Source organism: Microcebus murinus, chromosome 11, assembly GCF_040939455.1.
Source record: "Microcebus murinus isolate Inina chromosome 11, M.murinus_Inina_mat1.0, whole genome shotgun sequence".
NCBI classification, from domain to species: Eukaryota; Metazoa; Chordata; class Mammalia; order Primates; family Cheirogaleidae; genus Microcebus; species Microcebus murinus.
Genome location: NC_134114.1, coordinates 81,610,678 through 81,634,103, shown reverse-complemented (window position 1 = coordinate 81,634,103; position 23,426 = coordinate 81,610,678). Strand labels below are relative to the sequence as shown.

The 23,426-nt window shown below is 36.4% G+C and overlaps 1 protein-coding gene across 4 annotated transcripts in view; it reads right to left on the bottom strand.

Annotated features, from left to right (window-relative positions):
* The window catches only part of FER (FER tyrosine kinase), a 382,557-nt gene that overhangs the window by 311,070 nt on the left and 48,061 nt on the right, over positions 1-23,426 (bottom strand). For all 4 annotated transcript variants that reach the window (XM_012790246.3, XM_012790244.3, XM_012790243.3 and 1 more), the window contains one exon: positions 14,464-14,730. In XM_012790246.3, the coding sequence (XP_012645700.1) occupies positions 14,464-14,670 (207 nt within the window). In that variant the 5' untranslated portion in view covers positions 14,671-14,730. The remainder of the gene's footprint in view (positions 1-14,463; positions 14,731-23,426) is intronic.

Genomic DNA, 23,426 nt, shown 5'->3' with positions numbered 1-23,426 from the left:
CTCTGTCTACCATTTGAGGTATTTACTGTGATGCCCAAGACAACAGATACTAAATATTTATGGAAGGAAGGAAGGAGAGGGCGGCTGGGAAAAAGGGAGGGAGGGAAAAGGAGAAAAGGAATGAGGAATGTAGACTAAAACCATAAATTAAATACATACCATAAAAAGGGTTTTAAAAATCTTTTTATTTTAAACTGAAAATGGATAGTATTATGATGGTGAAGGAAAAATAAACAAGTCTATCTTCAACTTATAAAACAATAGAAAGATCAAAACAGCATGTAATACAAATGAAACTGACATAAAAGGAATGATTGAGAGTAGCAAGAAAATGTTTAGGTAGTATATTAGTTGAATTAGATGAGTGGCTGGAATATTTGTTAAAAGAGAGAACAGTAAGATGTTAACAGATGCTTAATAAATAGGCAAACAAAAGTAAAATTTACTCCAACATTTGCAATAAAACTAGTATAGCACTTTGCAGATACAACTCTTTGTTTACGGCATAGCAATGAACAAGGCATAGTTTGTTAAAATAATTTGTGGAAGATAATTCTTTGTAACCTAATAAACAAAATATTGTAAGCCATCTGCAGACATTCAAATTCCTTTATTATAGAGAAACCTGCTTGCTAATAATGTTATTTATAATTGGATTATACCAGCATAAGTCACTGACTCTAACATCAACCGTGACTGTCTACAATAGATAGGATCTTAAATAGAGAAAACCTGGCCAGGTACAGTGGCTCACACCTGTAATTCTGGCACTTTGGAAGGCAGGAGGATCACTTGAGGCCAGGAGTTCAAGACTAGCCTAGGCAATATGGTGAGACCTTGTTGCTACAAAAAACTAAAAATAAACTTTAAAAAATTAGCTGGGCATGGTGCGTGCACCTGTTGTCCCAGCTACTCAGGAGGCTGAGGCAGGAGGATCACTTGAGCCCAGGAGTTTGAGGTTGCATTGAGCTATGATCACATCACTGAACTCTAGCCTGGACAACAAAGCAAAACCTTGTCTCTAAAAATAATAATTAATTAATTAAAGTAAATCCCTAAAGACTCCATAAAAAATTGTTAGGAACTAATAAATGAATTGAGTCTCATAATACAAAATCAACATACAAAAATCAGTAGCGTTTCTATACACTAACAGCGAACTACTCAAAAAAGAAACTTTTAAAAAATACTATTTAAAATAGCATCAAAAAAAATAAGATACTTAGGAATATATTTAACCAAGGAGGTGAAAGATTTTGACACTGAAAAGTACAAAATATTGATGAAAGAAATTGAAGAAGATGTGAATAAATGGAAAGATATCTTGTGTTCATGTACTGAAAGAATGATTATCATTAAAATGTTTCAAAGTAACACTCCTGTTTGAAATTATATTACAAAGCTATACTAATCAAAACATATAGACCAAAACATATAGCATAAAAACAAATAGACCAATGGAACAGTATAAAGAGTCCAGAAATAAACTCACACACACATCTATGATCAGCTAATCTTTGACACTAAGAATATACAATGGGGAAAAGATATTCTCTTCAACAAATAGTGTTAGGAAAATTGGATATCCACATGCAAGAGAATGAAACTGGATCCTTATCTTACACAACACACAAAAATTTACTTGAAGAGGACTAAAGACTTAAATATAAAACCTGAATGTGTAAAACTCCTTCAAAAAAACCATAAGAAAAAAGCACCCTGACATTGGTATTAGCAATGATTTTTTGGTTATGACACCATAAGCACAGAAAACAAAAGCAAAAATAAATGAGACTACATCAAACTAAAAAGCTTCTACAAAGCAAAAAACATAATTAACAAAATAAAAAGGCAATCTACAGAATTGAAGAAAATGTTTGCAAATTACATATTTGATAAGGGGTTTACATCCAAAATACATTAAGTACTAATACAACTCAACAGCAAAAACACAAATAGATCAATTAAAAAATGTGTAAAGAACCTAAGTACATACTTTTCCAAAGAAGACACACAAAAGGTATATGAAAAAGTGCTCAACATCCCTCATCATCATATAACTACAAATCAAAACCACAATGAGCTATCACCTCATTGTTAAAATGGCTATTATCAAGAAGACAAAAGATAACAAGTATTGACAAGGATGTGGAGAAAAGGGAGCCCTGTATACTGTTGGTGGGAATGTAAATGGGAAAGCCATTATGGAAAACATTATGGAGCTTTCTCAAAAATTATCATAAAAATAGACCTGCGAAATGATCTAGAAATCCCTTTTCTACGAATACATACAAAGAAAAGAAAATTAGTAAGTCAAAGAGATATCTATACTCTCAAGTTCATTGTAGCACTATTATGGTTTGGATATGGTTTGTCTGTCTCCACCACAACTCATGTTGAAATTTGATCCCCAATGTGGTAGTGGGGGAAGTGGGCCAAATGGGGGGTACTTAGTTCATTAGGACTCCACTCTCATGGGTGACTTGATGCCATTCTTGTGGTAGTGAGTTCTCACTAACAAGACTAGATTAGTTCTTGTGAGAATGTATTAGTTCCCATAAAAGTGGGTAATTATAAAGCCCCTTAGGCTTTCTCTCTTCACACATTTACTTCCCCTTTGACCTTCTCAGCTATGTTATGATGGAGCGTGAAAGCCCTTACCAGATACCAGGGCCATGCCCTTTAACTTTCCAGCCTGCAGAATCGTGAACTAAGTAAATTTCTTTTCTTTATAAATCACAGTTCCAATTATTTTGCTATAGTAACACAAAACAGACTAGACAGGCCATATTCACAATTGCCAAGATAGAGAAACCATCATCAACAGATGAATGGATAAGGAGATTGTGATATATATAATACACACACACACACACACACACACACATTATTAATGGAATATTATTCAACCATAAAAAATAAGGGAATCCTGCCATTTTTGACAAAATGGATGAATTCAGAAGGCATCATGCTAAGCGGAAAAGCCAAGCACAGAAAAACAAATACTGCATGATCTCATTTATATGTGGCATGTAAGAAAGTCAAACTCACAGACGAAAGGAGTAGAATGGTGGTTACCAGTGGCTAAAAGGTGGGGAAATGGGGACATGTCGGTCAATAAGAACAAAGTTTCAGTTATGCAGGATGAATACGTTCTGGAGATCTAACATACAGCATGGTAACTATAGTGAGACCTTAAGTGTTCTTACCATAAAAAAAATAACTGTGTGAGGTGATAGATATGTTAATTAACTTGATCATAGCAATCATTACACAAGGTACATGTATATCAAAAAATCACATGGTATACCATAAATATATACCTTTTTTGTAAAAACTAATTATATTGGAAAATTTAATAATAAAAAGAATACATATTTGGTTGGAAACCTCTAATGAGACACAAGGAAAGACAGGAAAAGCCCTTACTAGAAACCAGTGTCATGCCCTTGAACTTATTTAAAGAAATAATGCCTGAAATTTTTCAAAACTAGATGAAAACTAAAAAACCCACAGGTCCAAGAAACTCAATGAACCTAAGCACAACAAGAATGAAAAAAACATACTATAAGTACCATATCTGAGTCAAACAGTCTTAGAACATTCAAATACTTAATAATGATAATATAATAATTTCTAAAAATTAATTACACATGTAAAACTTCATCAATTCTGTAACTCATTGTGATGAGTTCCTAGATATATTCATTATTCCTACAGCATTTAACATTTTTCCCTTGTAAAAACAACAGGAATTAACTAGTATCCTTTTCTGAATAGTTTATGTCTCAGTATCAGAAGTGCATGTTCTTATCTGGTGAAGCTTTGTTTTGAGAGACAGGATCATGCTCTGTTGCCCAAACTGGAGTGCAGTAACACAATCATAGTTCAGTGCAGCCTTGAACTCCTAGGCTCAAACACTCCTCCTGCCTCAGCCTCCCTAGTAGCTTGAATTCCAGGTGCAAGCCACCAGACCCACCTGGTAAGCTTTTTAAAGAACCAAAGGACTAAAGTTACTTGATGAAAGAGGAGATGGATCATCTCAGTTAAGTATATCCTGCAATATCAGGAGAATTTTACTTTCTCTAAAGCCTTTCTAAAAATGGAAATATTGAAACTTTCAAGGCCCTGTTATTCCAAGTATTGCAACTTCTCAGATTATTAAATACTAACATAATAACTACAATGAATCCACATAAAATAAAAATGCTATGTGGACAAAAGGTATTTACATAAATATTTTTAAAGAAAATCAATATAATCAAATTCAATACTTGATTTCTAAAGAATGGTATCAAATATGCCGAACTGCCTTAGCTCACTGTCCAATCTCAGAAGTAAAAGCACCTGGCACAATGGTACGTGCCTGTAGTCCCAGCTACTTGAAAGGCTGAGGCAAGAGAATTGCTTAAGCCCAGGAATTTGAGACCAGCATGGGCAACATAGCAAGATCCCATCAAGAAAAGAAAGAAAGAGGGGGGGGGGAGGAAGGGAGGTAGGGAGAGAGGAAGAAGAAGGAAGAGAGAGAGGGGAAGGGAGGGAGAGGGGGAGGGAGGAAGGGAGAGCCACATGACTACCAAGATATTACAAAGAATAAATCTAAATATCTAACCACAGATCAGCCCAGAAAAGAAATTACATTACCTCTTCTTTCCCAATACTTTTCCAGCTTCCTAGACCCAGTGCTCAATTGCTTTTGTTCTTCTTGGACTTAAAGACCACATTTCTTTTTCTTCTGAGGAAGAAGAGTAACCAGAAGGATAACTGGCCAGAGAAAGTTACCTTTATCCTTTTTTATTTTTTAGAGACAGAATCTCACTCTGTTGCCCCAGCTAGAGTGCCATGGCATCAGCCTAGCTCATAGCAACCTCAAATTCCTGGGCTCAAGGGATCCTTCTGCCTCGGCCTCCCAAGTAGCTGGGACTACAGGCATGCACCACCACGCCCAGCTAATTTTTTCTATTTTTGGTAGAGACAGGGCCTTGCTCTTGCTCAGGCTGGTCTGGAACTGCTGAGCTCAAAGGACCCGTCTGCCTCGGCCTCCCAGAGTGCTAGGGTTACAGGCGTGAGCCACCACGCCCAACCACCTTTATGTTTCTGAGGCAAATCACCTAACCTCAGCAGCTGACTCCTACCAAAAATTAAGGGTTGGATTAAAGACCTTCACAGACCCTTCCAGTTCTAGCACCCTGTGATCTTCCTCTAGCTACTTCCTTCCTTAGTGCTATCCTCATAAATTCTTTGAGTTATATAACTCATGTCCAGAGAAGATTCCTTTGTTGAGCAGCTCTAGTGGATCTTTTGGAATTTTTTTTTTAAATAATGAATTACTGTTAGGAACCTGGGAAATGTTTTACCTCCTCTTTAGCTTCTATATGAAACTCCTGCTCTCCACTCTGCTACATTCCATTCCCTTTCTGAATCCTAGAGAAGTTGTTCTGTTATTCCCTATTTCCTATATCTCCAAATTGTCCTTGATTGGCTTCTTCAACTCAACATTTCTTTAAATAGCAAAGCCCTTGCTTTCCGCCCCGAACCCAAACAACTCTTCCATCTACTGCCCAATATAATCTTTTTTAAAACCCTTCAAATAGATGCCTGGGGGAAGAGGGGAATTTCTGCATTTTCTCCCAGAACATATAAACTAGGCTATATACATAAGACACCGCCTTCCTCCGGAGCTCTATCAAATAAATGCTGTTTTCTTCTCTCACATCTTGTGTAAGACAGAACCAAGAGATGGAGTTGATGGTCTCCATTACTTCTTTACCACCCCAACCCTATTAAAGCTAACCTCACTTACCTAAGTGACCCTCTGCTCCTCCTCTTTAACATTATCAACCCCCCCCCATACTCACAGGCTTTCTCCTATTTACTCCTTTTATCATTACTATCAGGCAAATATCTTCACCTTAAAAATGGGGAAATTGGATGTCAGAGAGAGTAAATAATCTGTCCAAGGTCACACAGCTAAGGAGTGAAGGAGTGGAAGAGCTCAGATTCAAACACAAATCTACCTCTTAACATGCTAGACCTGATACAACGTGATACATGGAGGAAACAAAAAGTATGGGCACCTAAAGGCCCTAACATCTAAAAATGACTTTAAGGATAACTATCTAGGCTAAACTGATGAAAGTATTAGTATTTTTCAAACCGGTTACAAATTATCTAGTAATCTTTAATCTATATTTAGTACTTTATCATTAAAGTAGGGGTTAAGAGCCTAAGGGAAAAGCTATGTGCTCTCTTTAGGCCATCTACTTTGTAGCACAAATACATTTAAAGTGAATAAGTCCTTCTTGGCCATTCTTGCTATGACTTACTAATCTCTGTATCCATGCTCTGTATACCCATGCTTTGTTAGAAGCTATGGATATGGAAATGAAAGAGGCTTCTTACTGTAATTGGGTTTCTGACTAAAATAATGACCCACGCACCCCCCATATCACCCTATGCAGAACAGTTAAGAAATAATCATCTTCTTCTGACCTAACCAACCCTAATACCACCCTGGATAATTAAAAGTAGGATCACTTTAAGACACTGACAAAGATAGCATACATTTTCCTATGTCTCAGGGAAATAAATTACTGGTTATAATTATAGATCATTTTTCCAAATTCTAAGTTATATATTGAATAATATTCAGATTATATCATAAAAATACTGTTACCTGAAATGTATAATTTCAAAATATTTTCTAAATTTTTAAATATGATTTTTGATACTGTTTTTGTGACCAAAATTAAAATAATTCCTAGAAATAAATGCATCACTTATTTGATAATAAAATGGAAGAATGATTCAATTTATAAAAATCATATTCTCATCTCCTTAAAAAAGAGATCAGTTGCATACACTAAATATTTAACACAAATCCTAAAATGTCTATTTTATATTTAGGAAGCCAAGAGAGGTATATGGTATGTATCAGTCATACAAAGATGAATACATGATATGAAGAAAATAACCTCTGTACTCAATTTTTAAACAAGAGAAAACTTCATAGGGAGGAAAATGTATGTCATTAGAAATGTACATCATGTCCCTTCTTGTCTTCTACCTTTGAACTAACAGATGTGTGGTGGGGTAAATCAATACTCCATAAACAAGTAGTAATTTAAGTGTTTTGAGTTCATTAAACCAAAAAGTATTTATTCTAGGATACTGAGTCAAAGAACAAACCACTGCTGGAACTATAATTATAATAAAGCATTAAAAATAATCAACAAGATGACTCAAGCTTGAAGAATACCTAAATAATAGTTGTCATAAACAGCTTTTCCCTGCATACTATATCCTCCAATTACTTGTTTTCTTTCTTCTCACTTGAATATTTTAATGCAACATAAAAATTCCATAAAGAATGCATAGTTTCTGTACCACAAAATAACTCAAAATCAATGGTTCTCTGAAACAACAGTTTTTATTCAGAGTTTGCCTATTACACAAGAAAAATGTTTTTGGAGTCTCTGAATCCTTATGAGATATATAAATCCAGACAACAATTCATTAAATTTCCCTAAAACTGACATTTTCAAAAACTCAATTGCAAGTGCACAAGAAACTTTACATACTTCCCATTTATAAGAGCCCTCTTTCTACATTTTCTTCAAAGCTTCTTGGTTTCCCTAGGCTAGTGGTTCACAAACTGGCTGCAATAAGAAGCAAGTAGAAGCCTTTTTTTTTTTTTTTTTTTTGAGACAGAGTCTCCCTTTGTTGCCTAGGCTAGAGTGAGTGCCGTGGCATCAGCCTAGCTCACAGCAACCTCAAACTCCTGGGCTCAAGCGATCCTTCTGTCTCAGCCTCCCAAGTAGCTGGGACTATAGGCATGAGCCACCATGCCCGGCTAATTTTTTCTATATATATTAGTTGGCCAATTAGTTTCTTTCTATTTTCATAGTAGAGACGGGGTCTCGCTCTTGCTCAGGCTGGTTTCGAACTCCCGACCTCGAGCAATCCGCCCGCCTCGGCCTCCCAGAGAGTTAGGATTACAGGCGTGAGCCACCGCGCCCGGCCTAGAAGCCTTTTTAAAATACCAATTCTTGAGCCTCATTACCAGAATTTCTGCTTTAATAGGTTTTGGATGAAGTCTAGGCATCAGTATTTTAAAGCTCTCCCAGTAATTCTAATCTACAAGTTCTGCTATACCAAAATATTTTTGTTCCTAACAATCATTGGGTTGCATAAAAATCACACAATAAATACCACAGGGCTTATGGAAAAATGGGGTTAAAGGCATTAACCCTCAAGAAATTAATCAGGGACACATTAAAAAAGGATAGCAACCTAATAAAAACTTTGCAGTTTTATACATACTAAATGCTTAAGAAATACATGACTAATACAATAAATACGGCACTTCATCTTGAAAAACCTAAGGTTTCCTTATCAAAGTAGGTTTCAAAAGGGTTGCAACTTGTAAGTTACTGTAAGTGGTACAATTGTCTAAAATTGGATAGAAAGCCGCAATACCACGTATGGATGGATGTGGCTCATAACAAAGATGTAAATAAAGGTAACCAGTATAGGACTGAAGTGTGTGTCTGATGGGTATTCCTAAGCAGCTTGAATCAGCTGGGTACAGTTTTCTGCATCCACCTAGTGCTTCTGGTTTCATATATAAGCAAATGCAAAATTCATGTTAAGCTCAAATTGTTCCCTAATATATCAATTATGTTTGAATAAATTAGTGCTTTCAAATCATGTGTTGTGGCAGTTACATTATATGTATATTACATGACTACTAAATAATAAGACTGGTTTATCAAAAAGCATTTTTCATTTCTTTTTATTCCCATGTGCTATATAAAGCATTGCCAATATTTCAATCCACTTCATGTTTACAAGCTAAGCTACTTTATGTTTAAAAGCTAAGTCAATATCTCTTTTCAAATAAGTCGTGTTATTTGAGAATTATCTGTTTCACTGTAGTATTTCAGAAGAGAGTTGACTATATTCAGACAGGTATAATTTTAGATGAATTAAAAAAACAAAGTAGAATTCATCTTCAGCTCAAAATAAAGTAAGTCCTCAAAATTCAACAGCTGTTTAAACATATAAAAATATTTTTAATTTCACCCCTTTTAGAGAAATATAAAATAAAACTAGGCTAGACATCATTTCTTACCCATCAGATAAACAAAAATTCAAAAGTTTGATATAAACTCTGTTGCTCAGATTAAGTGGAAGCTGGCACCTTCATATATTTCTGGTGCATATGCAAAATGGTACAACATCAATACCTATTTTATATACTATCAATTTATATTTATATTGTTCAATATGTAACAAAACTCTCATGCATATTTACACTTTCACCTAAAACCCCATTTCTAGGACTTTACCCTGAAGACATCTGTTACACAAAAGTACATCTGTACAAAGATATTCATTGATGTATAATTTGTAGTGTAAAATACTGTGAAACCTAAAATTCCATACATAGTAAATCGGCTGAATATTCAAACATTCTCTTCACTAAAAGGAACCAGGACTCTTAGGAAAAGGGTTAATTCTAGGACTGTAAAAAGAAACATTCAAGATGAGCCTGGTATATCTTATTAACCCAAGAAGTACTCAAAGAATGATGAGAAAACAATAGTCCAGGCAGTTGAGAAATAAAAGATGGCTAGCTAGGTTCTCCATCTGTCAGTATTCGTCCAAGAGCAATACAAACACACACACACACACACACACACACACACACACACACACACATACAAAACATGTTCTTAGGATGTAAAACAAAATGTACACAATTCAAAATAACTTTCAGTAAAAATGAAAAATTCCCAAATCACAGAGTGTGAGTTCTCACATTCGTGTTCCAGATTAAAGGTCACTGAAATAACATAATAACTAAAGGAATGAGTGATTCTGTATTGAATCCTGGATCAGCATTAAAACAAAAACATTTGATTAAATGTCAAAAAAAAAGGACATTATTAGAACAGTTTTAAAGTTGGTTATGGAATGCATTTTCAGGAATAGCATATGATAATGCTAAATTTCCCAAATTTGATCATTATATTGTTGGTATGTTCTTAGAAAATATATACATTAGTACTTAGAAATAAGGGGACATGACGTCTTTAAATCACAACCAGTTCAGGAAAAAATAGTAACATATATTTATATAAAGAGAGAAAGGGAGCCATAGAGCAAATATGGCAAAATGTCAACAACTGATGAATCAAGAGAAGAATATAGAGGAAATCTTTATTTTATCCTGAAAAGTCAGCTATAATTTTTAGTTTGTTAAAATAAGACATAAAAATTACTAGTTGCAAGACTTTTGCTTCCAGTCAAGATGAAGAAACAGGGAAACTATCTTGTTGCCTAAAACAACTACAAACTAGACAAAAATATATGAAACAGCACTCAAGACACTGTACATTGGGAACTGAAGGACAGTGATATCAGTCTAGGCAAAGAATTTATCAAGAAGATGCCAAGGGCAATCACAGCAACAACAAAAATAAATAAATGGGGCTTGATTAAATTAAAAGGCTTTTGCACAGCCAAGGAAACAATTAACAGAGCAAATAGAAAACCTACAGAATGGGAGAAAATATTCACATGATATACATCTGATAAAGGGCTAATAACTAGAATCTACAAAGAACTCAAGCAAATCAGCAAGAAAGAAATCAAACAACCCCATTAAAATGTGGCAAAAGGCACGAACAGAAGCTTTCAAAAGAAAATAGACTCATGGCCTATAAACATATGAAAAAATGTTCAATGTCACTAATCATCAGAGAAATGCAAATCACACACAATGAGATATCACCTAACCCCAGTGAGAATGGCTTTTGTCAAAAAGTCCCAAAACAATAAATGCTGATGTGGATGTGAAGAGACAGGAATGCTTATACAGTGTTGGTGGGACTGCAAACTAGTGCAACCTCTATGGAAAATAGTATGGAGATTCCTCAAAGAACTAAAAGTAGAACTGCCATTTGATCCAGCAATCCCATTACTTGGTATTTACCCAAAGGAAAAAAAGTAATCAAAAAGACAATTCCACTAGAATGTTTATTGCAAGAGAATTCACAATCACAAAGATGTGGAATCAACCCAAGTGCCCATCAATTCATGAGTGGATTAACAAAATGGTATATGTATACTATGGAGTACTACTCAGCCACAGAAAATGAATTAATACCTTTTGCAACAATCTGGATGGAACTGGAGACCATTCTCCTTAGTGAAATAGCTAAAGAATTTGGGAAAACAAATACTATATATACTCACTATTAAATTGGAACTAACCAATTAGCACTCATTTGCACAGATGGAAGTAAAATTCAGCAGAAATCATGCAGATGGTGGGGACAGAAGGGGATGGGTGCAACCATACATAATGGGTAAATGTACACTATGTGGGTGATGGGTACACTTATATCTTTAACTCAAGCAGTACAAAAGCAATCTATGCAACCCAAGTATTTTTACCCCTGTAATATTCTGAAATTAAAAAAAAAATTATTTTAAAGTTAAAAAAAAAGGGGGGGTATGGACATATGAATTGAGCCCTTAGATTATCTCAATTTGCTGAATGGAGAAAATGTGCAGGCCATAGTACATTTGGAGGGGCCAACCAGAATCCAGTAACCTCTGTGATATAAACGAATGAAATAATGTCTTTTGCAGCAATTTGGATGGAACTGGAGGCCATTATCCTAAATGAAGTATCTCAAGAATGGAAAAATAAATACCACATGTTCTCACCTATAAGTGGGAGCTAAAGATAGGTACACATGGTCATACAGAGTGGTATAATGGACACTGGAGACTCAGAAAGGGGAGGGGATCAAAAATTACCTGTCAGGTACAATGTATGCTATTTGTGTGACAGGTACACGAAAAGCCCTGACTTCACCATACATTAATACAATTCATCCATGTAACAAAAAAACTGTACCCCCTCAATCTATCGAAATAAAATAAATAAATAAATAAGAATCATAGACCTAAATATAAAACTTAAAACTACAAAACTTCCAGATGAAAACGCAGGCAAAGTTCTTTGTAACTCTGGGTCAGGCAAAGATATTTTTACATACAATTCCAAAAGCACAATCTTCTGAAGAAAAAATTGATAACTGGACTTTACTTATAAATAGAATAAATGATAGCTTTTCAGGATTAAGAGAAAAAGCCAACATACTCCTTGATTTTCTATGGGTTCCCAATCATTATTCAAGTGTTAATTCTCAACATTTCCTTTTTGGAGGCAACACTACTCACTTAAACCACTTCTCCCAATCCTCATTATCTTTTCCCTAGCCCTCATCCCCATCCCAAATACATCTTTCCTTCCTTAATTACTTTAGCACTTGTCTCCTTCTATTCCTCACCAAAATACTTGACACTTCAGTATTAACACGGATGATTCCTCCACTGCCCTGATCTCAAAAATTCTCAATCTTCTTACCTATTAATCCTATTTCTCATAGCTCTTACTACCACATGTCTTTAAAAAGTATAATTTCACTTAAGCATGGTGTGTAGAATGTATTTCTCCACTCCTTCCAAAAAACCCAATAAAATACAACGTAATTAAATCATAAATTCACAATAGCAAAGAAAATAGAAAATTTGTAACAATGGGAAATAAGACATGTCAATAGAAAGTAAAAAAGTGAAAAGCATTTAAGTGGTAACTAATTTGTACATCAGAAAAAGTTGAAACATAAGTATCCCGCAAAAGGGAGATCAAGATTTATGACGTTAGCTCCAGTAAAGCTCAGGAACTGGAGAAACCTGGAAAAAATGGAGAAAGAAAGAGAACAGGGTGCTGAAACTAGACTGATTCAAAGTCTATATAAGAAGCAGGTAGAGGCCGGGCCTGGTGGCTCATGCTTGTAATCCTAGCACTCTGGAAGGCTGAGGCGGGAGGATGGCTCAAGGTCAGGAGTAGGAGACCAGCCTGAGGGAGGCCCATCTCTACTAAAAAATAGAAAGAGATTAATTGGCCAACTAATGGGCAGGTCCTTTGAGCTCAGCAGTTCCAGACCAGCCTGAGCAAGAGCAAGACCGGTCTCTACCAAAAATAGAAAAAATTAGCTGGGCGTGGTGGTGCATGCCTGTAGTCCCAGCTACTTGGGAGGCTGAGGCAGTAGGATCGCTTGAGCCCAGGAGTTTGAGGTTGCTGTGAGCTAGGCTGATCCTATTGCTCAGCTCACACAGAAAGGCAACTATGCTTCCCAATGCAGTAGAAAACAAAAGGAAAAAATGAACCACAAAGCCTTTGGGACTCAAAGACACTAGACAGTTGCCAAAATCAGGAGGATTAAGTAAAAGATGACTCAAAATATCCAACTTACTTTTTCCCTATCCCCATTAACATAACAGCACGCTTATACCCACAGATAGGGTTCCAAAATGAAATACAGGACATCCAGTTAAATTTAATTTCAGACAAACAACAAATACTTTTTAATGTATGTTTGTCCCAAATATTGTGGGCAAATTTAACTGGTGCCCTATATTTTTAATAGCTATCTCTAGCAACTCTACCTTAAGACTAGAGACTAGAGAATTCCTCTTTGGGAAATCTGTCAGGCCCAGGAAAGGAAATTAAAGCTATTAACTCTAAGGGGCTATCAATAATCACAAATCCTTACCTGAACACACTATATACACATTCTTCACTTGAGACAGAGTTTTCCTCTACAATTTACTCAAATCCTAAGACCCATGAGTGAAAGAAACATTAAGTTTTTAAACTTTCCAAAGAGGTAAGATATATTTTTAACTTTGAATAAATATAATGAAATATGATATTTAAGTAAGACAATGGAAATAGAGGAAAAATCTAAGAACTATTTAAAGTGTTTAATATTTCATCTTTAATGTTTTCAAAGAAAATTAATAGTATAATTTCAGCCCATATTTTTATATGACAGAATAATCTTGGAATTAAAAAAACTATATTGTTTTACAATGGAGTTGTTTTAGGAGTGACTAACTCATCAATATACTAATATTTTAGTAATGAAATAATAGCAAGTAACAGCTACATGTTAAAATATTCCATATGATTCACAGACGAATTCAAGTAGGTGAATTATAATTACAGGTTGTGTCAAAAGAAAAAAATTACAGGGTTCAAATGACCCAAAAGCAAATAGGGTAATAAAAGAAACCAAAATTTGTAACAATGGCTCTTAAACTTAACTAATCATTATACTAACATGGACATCTTTTTTCTTTAAAAAAGAAAATATTTCATGGTCTGTCTCCAAACCTACTAAATACAATATCAGGGAGGTAGGGCCCCAAATTATATAATTTTTAAAAGCTTCCCCATGAGATTCAGATACTCAATAAAATTTTAGAACTACTGCTTTAGAATGCTCACTTGGGTATGCTCATTCAATACTACGATCTATTTGCTTTAAGCACAGTTATTATGCTATAAATAACAAATGATGAAATTATTTTTCTTACCTGGGATACATTGCTGACATAATTCATTTGGACAGTACTTTCCTTATCAACTTGATTACAAAGGTTCTGTAAAGTAGATGCATATTCTTTATCACTTTTTATTCTCAGGGCCATAAATTTCTTCACTGTTTCCAGTAACCGTAATTCCCAGTCTTGCAATTTTAACACAGCTTCATGTGAATTCTTCAGGTCACTCCCAAACCCCATTTTTGTAAGGCACTGCTAATCTTCCACACTGCACAAGTGAGCCTTCTAATCAGCACATACCTGTATATGTAAACACAAGGGGAAAAACCTTAAATCAAAAGGAAATTAGTCTTCAAAGCAAAGTTATGGCCCATTCTATCTGGGGTAAAAACCTCAATACAAACGAATGCTTTCTCCCAAAGATCAGGTAACAGATGCCCACTCTATTGTTGACTTCTATTCAACGTTATACTCGAGGTTCCAGCCATTACAATGAAATAAATGAAATCAAAGACATTCAGATGGGAAAGGAAGAAGTAAAACTATCTTTATTTGCAAATAACATCACTGTATGCAGAAAATCCTAATGCAATACAAAAACTATTAGAATAAATGAGTTTAGTGATATTATAGATTACAAGATCAACACACAAAAATCAATTATATTTCTATATACCAGCAATGATCAATCCAGAAAAGAACAGCACCAAAAAAGAATAAAATACTTAAGAATAAATTTCACAAAAAATTTAAAGCTTATACTCTTATAACTAGAAAACATTGTTGAAAGAAATTTTAAAGGATCTAAGTAAAACAAATACTCATGATCATAGGTTGAAAGACTTACTATTGTTAAGAAGGCAAGACTCTCTTTTACAAAAATTGACAAGCAAATCCTAAAATGTATATGGAAAGGCAAGGGAGCCAGAATATCCACAAAAAAAAAAAAAAAAAAAAAAAACTTGAAAAAGAACAAAGTTGGAGGACTCACATTTTCTGATCTCAAAACTTACTAAAAAGCTATAGTAATCAAGACATTATGGTACTGTCATATGGACAGATATGGGGATAAATGGAATAGAATAGAGTGTCCAAATAAAACTTTTCACAGTTATGGTAAAATGATTTTCCACAAGGGTGCCAAGTCTATTCAATACGGAAAGAAAAGTCTTTTTAACAACTAGTCCTGGGATAACTGGATTTGTACATGCAAAAGAATGAAGCAGGATGCCTTCCTTAGACCATATATAAAACAGACTTCTAACTGGAATACATGAAGAATTCTTACAACTCAATAATAAAAAGACAAACCAATTAAAAATGAGCAAAGTATTTGAAAAGACATTTCTCCAAAGAAGATATACAAATTTCCAATAAAACATGAAAAGATGTTCAATATCATTAGCCATCAGGAAAATGCAAATCAAAACTATAGTGAAGGCCGGGCGCAGTGGCTCACGCCTGTAATCCTAGCTCTCTGGGAGGCCGAGGCGGGCGGATTGCTCCAGGTCAGGAGTTCGAAACCAGCCTGAGCAAGAGTGAGACCCCGTCTCTACTATAAATAGAAAGAAATTAATTGGCCAACTAATATATATAGAAAAAATTAGCTGGGCATGGTGGCACATGCCTGTATTCCCAGCTACTTGGGAGGCTGAGGCAGAAGGATTGTTTGAGCCCAGGAGTTTGAGGTTGCTGTGAGCTAGGCTGACGCCACGGCACTCACTCTAGCCTAGGCAACAAAGCGAGACACTGTCTCAAAAAAAAAAAAAAAAAAAAAAAAAAAAACTATAGTGAAATACTACCTTACATCACCAGGATGTCTATAATCAAAAAGACAGATAATAAAAAATGTTGTAGAGATTGTGAAGAGACTGGAACCCTCATCTCCCGCTAGTAGAAATGCATTAATAAAATGGTGCAGCCACTATGGAAAACAATTTGCAAGCTCCTCAAAATGTAAAACATACAGTTACCATATTCCCCAGAAAGTACACTCCTAGGTATATACCCAAAAAAAGGAAAGTATGTCTACACAAAAACTTGCACATGAATGTTTGAAGCAACATTATTCATAATAGCTACAAAGTGGAAACCTAAATATCTATCAATTCATGAATGAATAAATAAAATGGGATAACATTCATACAATGGAATATTTGGCAATAGAAAGGAATAAACTATGGATACAGGCTACAACATGGCTGAACCTTGAAAACATTTTACTAAGTGAAAGAAACCAGATATAAGATACCACATTGTATGATTCCACATATATGTAATATCTAAAATTGGCAAATCTATAAAGATGGAAAGCAGGTTAGTGGTTGACAAGGCTGGCAAATTTGGGGAGAAATGGGGAATGACAGCTAATAGGTACGGAAATTTCTTTTTGTGGTGAAGAAAGTGTTCTAAAATTAATTGTAATGGTGGCTGCACAACTCTGTGAATGTAGTAAAAACAACTGAATTGTACAGTTACAATTGGTGAATTCTTTGGTATATGAATATAGCTCAAAAAAGTTGTTTAAAAATCACTACAACATAACTTATGATCATCTAAGGGTCAATTAACATAAACTTCCCCAAAATATCCTGCTTGTTTATTATAAATCCTGAAAATGATGGTAGAATTTTTTTGCTCTCCAGTTTCCTAGAATTTCAGGCAGTAAATTTGTCGAGCTAGTTAGAAGAAATGAAGAAATATATTTTTTATTTTTAGTTCTAGATCAGCCATACCAGAGGTCAATTTCTTGTTAATTCAGCTAATATCCTCTAAGCCATATAGAAAAACAAGAAGAGGTTTATATCTCTAACCTCAGTGATCTAATCTAAAGACAGGTAAAAATGAGGGTTTTCTAAATAGAGAAAACAATTACAATTTTCCCTAACTGAAAGCTATCCAGTTTGATGAACTCTCAAATAATTAGGAAAAAAATAAAACACTTGCGAAAGAACTACATTTCATCAAAGTTTCCAAAGTTGAAACCAAGATAATAAGTGGACCTTAACATAAATATGTCAATACAAAGTAACTTATTTATTTACTTTAACATTAAATGGGATAATTACAGGTTTTTTTCATTTTGTATACAGTAGCTTTAAAAAATTACTTTAACATACTGTATCTTTTATGGAACACAAGACTTTACTATGAATACTTTCCTGTTATGTTACCTGCAGGTTTACTCAGGTCTATCTCATCTAATGTTTCCAATATGGAAATTTTTTGAGGCCAAAGAAAGGGAAAAGGTTTTCCTTTTTTAAAAAAGCTATGTCTGATATTATGGTTCATGTTATTCTGTAACTTGGAATAAATATCATTCCTGCTTTTAAATGTATCTTGACAACAACTTTTTCTTCCATTATCAGGAATTTCAAAAGGATTGTGAAAAGCTTAGAAGAATAAAAAGAGAAATAGCATCTGGCAGCTATCTAAGTGACATTCGAGCCTTTCCTAAAGACTTACTTATATACACCAATATTTAACATCAGAGTATATAAAAAAATTTAATATATAGAACTGCTCTTTATGAAATAAAAAATTTCAAAATTCCATAAAAAATTAAGAGTATGTCTAATTGTTGAACTGAAAGATATTATAAATACTTTAGGAATTAAAAGAATTATATGATACAGATAATTTTCCTATAGATGCCAAGTGACATATATATAAAAGTATTTGTTGCAGTAGTGTTTGCAATATTCACAACATCAACAAAAAAACTGGAACTGGGGGGGAATCAAGATGGGGGATGAGAAACACTGCCAGAGTGTCTCTGCAAAAAAGACAGATTCTAGCAGAATTTAGAAGAAACAAGCAAGAAGACGAGCCTACATCGGATGAGGGTCGGAAGGAGGAGTACCTGAGACCATGGGAGACTCCACAGGAGGAGGTCGTGGAGGAAAACTAGAAGCTGAGACTGCCGGAGCAGCCCAGAGACCCGTGGGAAGGGTAGGTGGCTCGGCCGCTTCCCGTCCACTACATCTCGGACAGATGGTGGGCTCCCCCAGCGGGTAGAGAGACCGGCGGACACCAGCCCAGCGACGGCCACAGCCAGTGAGTGGTAAGCCTGTAGCAGACACGGCACCAGGCTCCCAACTCCCTCGGGGCACCTCCGTGTGCACAGACCCCAGCCATGCGGCAGGCGCCATATTGCCTCCTTCTCCCCTCCCCGACCCTACCCGCAGCTGCCCAGAGAGACAATACAGCCACCAGCCGGAGGCACCTACAGGGAATTGGACCTTCCCTTTTGGGGCACTACAGCTGACTAAGGGGAACTCAGACTGTGAGCTCCCTACCCGCTAGCCCTCCCAGGTGCTGCTAGCATGGTAATCCCAGAAAAACAGGAAAGACCCTGAGGCTAAGAGACATAGACACAGCTTGGGCTCCCTGTGGTCGAATTAGGATTGGCACTCCTCTCTCTGGTGGGGATATAGTTTGAACTCTGGGACCCAGAGGTCAGACCTGCAGACCATATTCCGTGCACCAAGGTCTCGCATTGCCCGGGGCACAGGAGGGATATACATGAACAGCCTACTGAGGTATGTGTGCCTTCAGGGGCAGATCAGCGTCCTAGAGGGCAACCCTCCAACCAAAGGGAGGCTGTGCGCCCAAACCAGGTGTCGTTCCTGCACAGGGAACCTCCCAGCCGGCATCACAGGCAAGGGAAGCATGGTGGCGTGTGGTCTGGCCTGCTGGCAGAGGCCCAGGAGTAGCTGCAGAATTGGGACAGTGGAAAGAAGCAAGGTCCACTCCAGACTGCGGGTCTCAAACAGCCCCACGCCCACACGCAGACTCTCTGACTGAGTAGGGCCATTCCAGCCCCTCCCTGACAGCTTTTCCTGGAAGCAGAGAACAGAATTTTGACCCCTGCTAACGGCATTGGTGGTGCATGAGGGCAGGCTTACCCAAACCAGCTCCGCCCAGACTCACTCCCAGACCAGCCCTCACTGAAGGGGAGAAAAGGACACACCTGGAAGTCCCAGGGCCCCACCCACCACCTGAGGCACTAGAGTGCCTCTCTACAGGAACAAGAGCTGATAACAAGACACAGAAACAACAGCATAGCCTGTTCCTCCAGGCAAGCGCCACCTACTGAAAGGGAGGGCATCCTGCAAACCCTTTTCATGGCACCTACTGACTCATTATGCAGGGAGTGGTTGAATCTCACCCACAGACACCACCTCCCCGCTCAGAAACTAAACAAGGCGTGAGAATACCCAAACGAAAACCTAAAGGAAAGAAACAACAAATGATCGACATGGGAAGAAACCAGCGAAGGAACTGCGGAAATATGAAGAACCAAACGGAAAACACACCCCCAAAGAGGAGTACCAGCCCCCTAGCTAAGCAAATGGATTAATAGCAACTCCATAATCACCGGAGATTTCAACACCCTACTGACGGCACAAGACAGATCCTCGAAACAGAAAATTAATAAAGGAATAATGGACTTAAACAAAACTCTAGAACAATTGGGTCTGACTGACATTTACAGGACATTCTACCCACAATCCACTGAATATACGTTCTTCTCATCAGCTCACGGGACATTCTCTAAGATTCACTATATCCTAGGACACAAAGTAAACCTCAAGAAATTAAAAAAAAATAGAAATCATACCACGTACCTTCTCAGATCACAGTGGAATAAAAGTAGAAATAAACCCTAACAGAAACTCACATTTCTACAGAAAAACGTGGAAATTAAACAACCTCCTACTAAATGATTACTTCATAAATGAAGAAATCAAGATGGAAATGAAAAAATTCCATGAAAAAAATAACAATGGAGAGAGAAGTTATCAAATCCTCTGGGACACAGCTAACGCAGTTCTGAAAGGAAAGTTTATCTCCATAAATGCCTATAACCAAAAGTCAAAAAGATCACAAATAGACAATCTAAGGAAACGACTCAAAGAGCTGGAAAAAGAAGAACATACCAACCCCAAACCCAGCAGAAGAAGTGAAATCAACAAGATCAAATCAGAATTAAATGAAATTGAAAACAGGGAAGCTATGAAGGAGATTAATAAAACAAAAAGTTGGATATTTGAAAAAATAAACAAAATTGACATGCCATTGGCTAAGCTAAAGAAAAGAGAAATCTCTAATAAGCTCCATCAGGAACAAAAAGGAGATATCATAACTGATCCCAAAGAGATACAAGATATAATTTATGAATACTACAAAAATCTTTATGTACACAAACTGGAAAATGTGGAGGAAATGGACAAATTTCTAGAAACACACAGCCTCCCTAGGCTCAACCAGGAAGAAATAGATTTCCTGAACAGATCAATTTCAAGAGCTGAAATAGAAACAGCAATTAAAAATCTCCCTAAAAAGAAAAGTCCCGGTCCAGATGGTTTCACACCCGAATTTTACCACACTTACAAAGAAGAACTAGTACCTATCTTGCAGAAACTATTCCACAACATCGAGAAGAACGGAAACCTCCCAGACACCTTTTATGAAGCGAATATTACTCTGATACCAAAACCAGGAAAGGATGCAAAAACAACAAATAAAAAACTACAGACCAATATCCCTAATGAATATAGATGCAAAAATTTTTAACAAAATCTTAGCTAACCGAATCCAGATGCTTATCAAAAAAATAATCCATCACGACCAAGTGGGCTTCATCCCAGGGATGCAGGGATGGTTCAACATACGTAAATCTATAAATGCAATTCACCACATAAACAGAAGCAAAAACAAAGACCACATGATTCTTTCAATAGATGCAGAAAAAGCTTTTGACAAAATTCAACACCCTTTCATGATACAAACACTTAAGAAAATAGGCATAGAAGGGACATACCTAAAAATGATACAAGCCATATATGACAGACCCATAGCCAACATCATACTGAATGGGGAAAAACTGAAAGCATTCCCACCTAGAACTGGAACCAGACAAGGCTGCCCACTATTTCCACTTCTATTCAACATAGTGCTGGAAGTCCTGGCTACAGCAATCAGACAGGAAAGCTGAATTAAAGGTATCCAGATAGGGGCAGAAGAGATCAAACTTTCACTGTTTGCTGATGATATGATATTATATTTAGAAAACCCCAAAGACTCAACCAAGAAACTCCTGGAACTGATCAATGAATTTAGTAAAGTCTCAGGATACAAAATCAATACACAGAAATCAGAGGCATTCGTATATGCCAACAATCAAATTGAGAACCAAATCAAAGACTCAATTCCCTTCACAAGAGCAACAAAGAAATTAAAGTACCTAGGAATATACCTAACCAAGGACGTAAAAGACCTCTACAGGGAGAACTATGAAACACTGAGGAAGGAAATTGCAGAGGATGTAAACAGATGGAAATCCATACCATGCTCATTGATCGGCAGACTCAACATCATCAAAATGTCTATACTACCCAAACTGATCTACAGATTCAATGCAATACCTATTAAAATCCCATCAGCATTCTTCACAGATATAGAAAAAATAATTTTACGTTTCGTATGGAACCAAAGAAGACCCAGAATATCAAAAGCAATTCTAGGCAACAAAAACAAAATGGGAGGCATTACTATGCCAGATATCAAACTATACTACAAAGCTGTAGTAATGAAATCAATCTGGTATTGGCACAAAAATAGGAATATTGACCAGTGGAACAGATCTGAGAATCCTGATATAAAACCATCCTCATATAGCCATCTAATCTTTGACAAAGCAGACAAAAACATATGCAGGGGAAAAGAATCCCTTTTCAATAAATGGTGCTGGGAAAACTGGATAGCTACTTGTAGAAGGCTAAAACAGGACCCACACTTTTCACCTCTCACAAAAGTCAACTCATGCTGGATAACAGACTTAAGCCTAAGGTATGAAACTATTAGAATTCTAGAGGAAAATGTTGGAAACACTCTCCTAGACATCAGCCTAGGCAAAGAGTTTATGAAGAAGTCCCCAAAGGCAATCGCAGCAGAAACAAAAATAAATAAACGGGACATGATCAAACTAAAAAGCTTCTGAATAGCCAAAGAAACAGTCATGAAAGTAGACAGACAACCTACAGAATGGGAGAAAATTTTTGCATCCTACGCATCTGATAAGGGGCTGATAACTAGAATATACTTAGAAATCACGAAAATCAGCAAGAAAAAATCAAATAACCCTATTAAAAAGTGGGCAAATGACTTGAACAGAAACTTTTCTAAAGAAGACAGAATAATGGCCAACAAACATATGAAAAAATGCTCAACATCTCTAATCATCAGGGAAATGCAAATCAAAACCACAATGAGGTATCAGTTAACTCCAGTGAACGGCCTTTATCAAAAAAGTCTCCAAACAATAAATGTTCGTGTGGATGCAAAGAGAGAGGAATACTCCTACACTGCTGGTGTGATTGCAAACTAGTTCAACCTCTGTGGAAAGAAATATGGAGATACCTTAAAGCGATACAAGTGAATCTACCATTTGATCCAGCAATCCCATTGCTGGGCATCTACCCAACAGATCCAATGACACTCTACAAAAAAGACACCTGCACTCGAATGTTTATAGCAGCACAATTCATAATTGCAAGGCTGTGGAAATAGCCCAAGTGCCCATCAATCCAAGAATGGATTAATAAAATGTGGTGTATATATATACCATGGAGTACTATTCAGCTCTAAGAAACAACAGGGATATAGCACATCTTATATTTTCCTGGTTAGAGCTGGAACCCATACTACTAAGTGAAGTATCCCAAGAATGGAAAAACAAGCACCAGATATATTCTCCAGCAAACTGGTATTAACTGAGCAGCACCTAAGTGGACACATAGGTACTACAGTAATAGGGTATTGGGCAGGTGGGGGGGGGGGGTATATACATCCATAATGAGTGAGATGTGCACCATCTGGGGGATGGTCATGCTGGAAACTCAGACTTGTGGGGGGAGGGAGGAAAGGGCATTTATTGAAACCTTAAAATCTTTACCCCCATAATATGCTAAAATAAAAAATAAAATAAAAAC